Source organism: Manihot esculenta, chromosome 8 (assembly GCF_001659605.2).
Source record: "Manihot esculenta cultivar AM560-2 chromosome 8, M.esculenta_v8, whole genome shotgun sequence".
Classification (NCBI taxonomy): Eukaryota; Viridiplantae; Streptophyta; class Magnoliopsida; order Malpighiales; family Euphorbiaceae; genus Manihot; species Manihot esculenta.
In genome coordinates, this window is record NC_035168.2 from 1,749,620 (window position 1) to 1,756,095 (window position 6,476).

Sequence of the window (6,476 nt, forward strand, 5' to 3'; positions counted from 1 at the left end):
CTACAATATATTTTAAAAAAAAATTTACATTTGAAACAAAACTTCTCTTTTTTTTTTTTTCTCTGATTCTCTTCAGATAATTGCATTTCAAATGGTTCTAAAATATTTTAAAATGTGAAAAAAGTTAGGTTGAATGTTTATTAAGAAATTTACAAATTTAATTTTTAATTTATATATTTTTATTGTCTGCCATAATAATAAAAATGGTTAGTTATATAAAAAATTTGAATAATAAAAGTGTTAGTTTTTTAATGGAAGTCGTAGCTATAAAAGATTAGAGAAATTAAAAATGGTATAAAGTTAGAAGTATTTTAATATATAAGATACGAAATAATTTAAGTATTTATAATTAGTTAAATTTTATATTTAAAAAATTGAGAAATGACAATAAGTTAAAAAATTTTAAATTGTTTTAAATAGGACGTGTGTTTTAGGGTATAAAAACAAAAAGAATTAAATATTGTATAATTAATTAAATTTATATAAAAAAATTGAAAATGATAAAAAATTTAGAAAAAATATAAAATTTATTTTAAAACATTAATATATTTTAATATATAAAAATGGACTAATTTACGTATTTAAAATTACTTAATAAAATAGAAAATTACAGTAAATTTAAAAAGAATTTAAATTTTATTTTCATAAACGGATATATTTTAATATATAAAAATGTAAGCACACAAGTATTTAAAATTAATTAAATTTTAATATTAAAAATTAAAAATAATAATAAATTAAAAAAAATTTTAATTGTATTTTTAAAAATAGATGTATTTTAATATGTAAAATATAAGATTTTAAATATAAAAATTTTCTTTTCCGTAAAGGATTTTAAGAATTTCTTTTTTATAATAAGCAATTCAAAAAGCAAAGGATTGAAATACGGGGCATTTGAACGCAATGAAAAGTTTAATGGTTGGATTTTAAAAATAGAAAAATTGATATATTAATTATATTAAAATTTAAAAAATAAAATATAATTTATTTTTATAAAATTTAAAATTTTATTATTTAAAATTAAAAATTTTAATTATTATCATAATTAAATGTAAATTTTTAAATTTTTATATTAAATAAGTCAAAATAAATAGTTAATTCTGATTATGGATAAAGAACTTGATAGTTTTTTTTTTTTCTCATATATTATAATATGTATTTGAAAATTTAACCACTGTTTAAAACTCTATGGCCATGTGGCCTACTTCTCTGCATTATTGCTGAGATTGTATTTCTATTTCTAAACTAACCTGCCGCCCCTGTGGATCCTTTGGCCTTTGAATTCCCTTGGACCTCCAGAGCTTCTCCTTGCATTTATCCTTCCCATTCGCGACCGCGTTACCCAGGCTCAATGGGCAGCAGGAACAAGAAGGATAGAGATACCTCATCGTCTTCCAAGCGAAGGCATAGAGAATCGGACTATTCCGACTCTGATTCCTACTCGGACGATTATGAGAGCCGCGGCTCATCCCCTAGGAGGAGCTCTGGCAAGCATAGAGAAAGGAGTAGCCGTAGCCGAAGCCGAAGCCGAAGCAGACACACTCGCATCATTAGTCGCCGGAGCAGGAGTTATAACGAGTCTGATGATAGCGATAGGAGCGATAGCGATCGCGGGCGGAAGAAGAAGAGCTCTTCGAGGAAGGTCACTGAAGAAGAAATTGCTGACTATTTGGCGAAGAAAGCTCAGAGGAAGGTAATTTGTGCATCGCTCTAACCCTAGCCCTAGCCTATTTGTTTTGTGGTTATTGGGTTTTTTTATTAACCATATGTCGTGGTTTGATTTACTTAGGCTATGAAAGTCGCAAAAAAATTGAAGGCACATTCTGTGTCTGGCTATTCCAATGATTCGAATCCATTTGGTGATTCCAACCTCAATGAGAAGTAAGTTTTTGGCATCTAATCGTTTTTTTTATAATCTGTTTTCATTTTTTTCATGTTAATACCAGGAGAAGTGATGTGCAATAAATGAATGATAAGAATGACAAACAACAATGATAGTAATATTACCTGGAACTATGAAATTCTTTTAACTTCATGCTCTCTCTATCCTCTGTGCATTTCGTATGAGCTAAAATGACTAATGTACGGATTACGGACTAGCTAAATTACTATAAAGGCAAATATTTTGTTACTTCTGTTGAATGCAACTGGGGTTTTCATGTGTCGTTGCAGATTTGTTTGGCGAAAGAAAATTGAACGTGATGTTTCCCAAGGTGTGCCATTGGACATGTTCTCTGTTAAAGCTGAGAAGCAGAGGCAGAGAGAAAGAATGGTATGCATATCTAGGTTAATATTACCATAATTGTGCTGATGTAAGTTTGCATCATGAGCAATTCAGATGTTTCTTATTTGCATTTTGTGATGGCCATTGAAATTTTATAATCTAGGAAGTAGAGTGCTGGGTTGAAACCACTATCTGTAAAAGCTGCGTGGCAGATAATAATGCATGAGCAGCTCAGCCTTTTTTGTCCTCTCTTGTTTGCCCCTATTTGGGGGTGATGGGGGGACAAAAAAAAAATGTAACTTTTGTAGGGGAAGGAGGGATTTGAAATTGCTATAGAGAGAGGAATGAGAGGCATAAGAATTGTGAGAGGGAATGATGCTATATCTTCAATATATTACATGATACAATTTTATTACTCATGCTCATGATCATGAAAACCAAGTATATGAAAGTATTTGACAAGTTGGAGCTTAGATTCCTAACATGCCATGCTTGAACTTCCATGAAATTGAAGTCTTCCCTGAGCTGGGTTGTGAGCAAGAATTCATGCTTTTTTTAATTTCTTTTTAATCATGCCAGTATATTAGTGCATGTCAAACTACCAGGATTTGAACATTAGCTTTTTGCTCTCTTGATTCTTACTAGATGCTAATGAATTGAAGGCTCAATAATTTGTTCATATCAAATGTTGGATTTTAATGTACCTTTTCAATTTTGTGATGCAGGCGGAGATTGAAAAGGTGAAAAAGAGAAGAGAGGAAAGGGCAGTTGAAAAGGCACAACATGAGGAAGAAATGGTAAGCAGACCTGTGATAAAGCAAAACATTATTTCTAAAATTTGTTGTGCCAGTAAAATTAAACTATGTTGATATGAAAAAGTGTTGACCAACATAAAAGATTCCTAATTAGGAGGATTCAAATCTTTGGGATCCTAATTAGGCTTGATCTAAGGGATTTTATTCTTATAGTAAATATTCTTAATTTAGGTTGATTCTTTACGTATTAATACTCAAACCTTAGAAGACTTGATGTGTGGATGAAGTTTGGTTTTTTCCTTTGTCCAGGCAATGTTGGCTAGAGAACGAGCTAGGGCTGAGTTCCAAGACTGGGAGAAGAAAGAAGAGGAGGTGTGTTGCTTTGATTTTATTTTTGCTTCTCTAATTTATATTGTCATCACTGCATTGTCAATTCTATATTATACCTTAGTTGAAGAAGTTACTAAAATATTCTATCTACAGTTTCATTTTGATCAAAGCAAAATCAGGTCTCATATCAGATTGCAAGAAGGACGAATGAAACCTATAGATGTCCTGTCAAAGCACCTCAATGTCTCAGATGATTTGGATATAGAAATAAATGAGCCATACATGGTTTTCAAGGTAAAGGTTGATAACATAGTTTTTCTCCATCATGCAGCTCGCATAATCCCCCTGCCTGGTTCTTTTCTTTTTCCTTTTCTTTGGGTATAATTTCTTCTTTATTATTTACTGTATCACGATGGACAAATGACAATAACTATTTGATTTATTTATTTTCTTCAAGAAGGCTAGCATGTAAATTCATTTATATTACAATACCTCCATTGAGTTGTATCTTAGTTTCCTAGACTACTATTTCTTCTTTTGTCAATATGTTGGGAATTCTTTGATGGTTAATTTCTGAGATGTATAAAGTTGTGATATCTTGTTATTTCTGTCTGAATGACTTTTTTTTTTCCATGGGCTAGTTTGATGTGAACAAGTTTTGAATATTTTCTTCCAAGCTTTCACTTTGACACTTAACATGATTCAGGGTCTGACAGTAAAGGAGATGGAAGAGCTTCGTGATGACATCAAAATGCATCTGGACATGGATAGGAAAACTCAGACGCATATTGACTATTGGGAGGTACTAATACTTTGAAGTTCTTCCCATGTTTTAATGGTGTTTATTGTCCTTTTACTTATATGGAATTTCTTCGGGCAAGTTAAGATGTCAAATAATCCTTCTGGAAATTTTCAAATTGCGCATCCTTTGGAATTTGTTAATGCCTTGAAATAGAAATTTGATACAGATGGAAGAAAATACACTCTAGTTCTTCTCCCTCCCTCCTTTCTTTCTCACTTACAAACATCTATAGATTTTGTGTGCAAGCTTAGTGTTTTAACTTTTACTCGGTCTTGGATTTGTCATCATGATCATCATTGTTCAGAAGAATACTACCTGAGCATTTATGAATACTTCATCAGAGTTAAATGTATTGGACAAGTAGCTTAACATATTCAATTTGACAGGCACTCATGGTGGTTTGCAACTGGGAGCTGTCTGAAGCTCGGAAAAAGGATGCACTGGATCGGGCTAGGGTGCGTGGGGAGGAACCTCCGGCTGAGTTGCTTGCAGAAGAAAGGGGTCTGCACTCTAGCATTGAAACAGATGTGAGGAATCTCTTAGAAGGGAAGACTTCCAGTGAGCTTGATGCATTACGGTCCCAAATTGAGTCACAAATGAGTTCTGGCACAGCAAAGGTAGTGGAGTACTGGGAAGCTGTTCTCAAACGGCTACAGATCTACAAGGCAAAGGTAATTTCTACTTGAAGTTCCTCAATGTGTATTGTTGCAGTTGTTTGAAAGTACAGGACCTTACCAGTGAATTGGTGCAAACAGGCTTGTTTGAAGGAAATTCATGCTAAGATGTTGCGCAAGCATTTACAACGCCTTGAGCCCCCTCTGGAGGATCATGATAAGCTGGAAAATGATCATAGTTTAAGGGCTAGTGAGGAGGAGAATGAGCATGATATAAAAGGTATATTCTCTTTGTCATTTCTGGTGAAATGATTGTCTCTGTTCAGATAATTGGACCAAAATTTGGCTAATGGTTGTTCATATTGTATAGATGCTGAAACATTCTCTCCAGAACCTATGATGGAGGAGGAGATTCATGAGGCAGAAGAAGCTGGATCATTTTCTCCTGAGCTGCTACATGGTGATGAAAATGAAGAAGCAATTGATCCTGAAGAAGATAGAGCCATACTGGTAACTTCTGCAGCAATGTCTTTATGCCCACTGCCACTGATAAGCTGGCGTGCAAGTTGAAAAACATGCTTCTTGGTTTTAACCAGAGATTTTTGATACGGTAACAGGAAACAAAACGTATGGCAGTGTTAGAGGAGCAACAAAGACGAATTCAAGAAGCCATGGCATCAAAGCCGCCTCCATCAGAAGATAACTTTGAGATGAAAGCCATAAAAGCTATGGGGACCATGGAGGAAGGTGATGCGGTATTTGGCTCTGGGGCTGAAGTGAATCTGGACTCACAGGTACCTTATCTGGGCCATTTTCCCATTTCTATTTGTTTTCAGTCAATCTTCAGCTGTCGTAACAAATTGACGTGGGTGCAGGTATACTGGTGGCACGACAAGTACAGACCGCGAAAGCCCAAGTATTTCAACCGTGTTCACACTGGATACGAATGGAACAAATACAATCAGACTCATTATGATCATGACAATCCACCTCCAAAAATTGTGCAAGGATATAAATTCAATATATTCTACCCAGACCTTGTTGACAAGACAAAGGCTCCAACTTATACCATTGAGAAGGATGGGAACAGTGACGAGACCTGCATTATAAGGTTCCATGCCGGGCCACCTTATGAAGATATAGTAAGTTCTCTTGATAAGAAGGCGAGCATTCTGCTCATTTTGTTTTTAATTTTGATCACTTGCTGATTATTAATTCTATTACAGGCATTCCGGATTGTAAACAAAGAATGGGAATACTCTCATAAGAAGGGATTCAAGTGCACATTTGAACGTGGAATTTTGCACGTCTACTTCAACTTCAAACGTTACCGTTACCGGAGATAATCCCTTAGAAAAATATTGCAATTTTGTCCTGAATCTGTATATTGCATTATGAAATTTACGAAACAGTTCATTTATGTTCTTGTAACATTGTTAATGTAACATGTTTTTTAGTGGGTATAAAAGAGGAACACTTGCACTATTAACGAACACAAGTTGAGCTGATATGAATAATGCAGATGTCCAAGATTAATCGACATAAAGCAGAGAACATCTACCAAAACAACTGATCATGTGGGCCTGTGATTCCTACTTTCCGGTGAGATGTGGTTGCTTTTGATTCTTGTTATCTTGTTGCCAATTTAATCATTCCTGTTGGATAAAGTAGTGTGACTATTATCTATTAGTTTCACTCAATTGTACACTGATAATAAAAAGTAATATTTTTGGTTTTTGGGACAAGATAAC

The 6,476-nt window shown here is 33.8% G+C and overlaps 1 protein-coding gene across 1 annotated transcript; it reads left to right on the plus strand.

Annotated features, from left to right (window-relative positions):
* The first annotated feature begins 1,209 nt into the window (after positions 1 to 1,209).
* Positions 1,210 to 6,214, plus strand: LOC110621195 (cactin). The gene is made up of 13 exons (XM_021765350.2): positions 1,210 to 1,693; positions 1,790 to 1,881; positions 2,173 to 2,272; positions 2,950 to 3,021; positions 3,289 to 3,351; positions 3,463 to 3,603; positions 4,016 to 4,111; positions 4,498 to 4,782; positions 4,867 to 5,005; positions 5,096 to 5,235; positions 5,343 to 5,519; positions 5,601 to 5,867; positions 5,952 to 6,214. The coding sequence occupies exons 1-13, from the start codon at positions 1,352 to 1,354 to the stop codon at positions 6,069 to 6,071; spliced, it is 2,034 nt and encodes a 677-aa protein (XP_021621042.1). The 5' UTR covers positions 1,210 to 1,351; the 3' UTR covers positions 6,072 to 6,214.
* The last annotated feature ends 262 nt before the right edge of the window (positions 6,215 to 6,476 follow it).

Coding starts and splice junctions, on each gene's coding strand:
- LOC110621195 (XM_021765350.2), top strand. CDS start 1,352: ATGGGCAGCAGGAACAAGAAGGATAGAGATACCTCATCGTCTTCCAAG. Junction 1,882..2,172: donor GATTCCAACCTCAATGAGAA/GTAAGTTTTTGG, acceptor GTGTCGTTGCAG/ATTTGTTTGGCGAAAGAAAA. Junction 5,520..5,600: donor AAGTGAATCTGGACTCACAG/GTACCTTATCTG, acceptor ACGTGGGTGCAG/GTATACTGGTGGCACGACAA.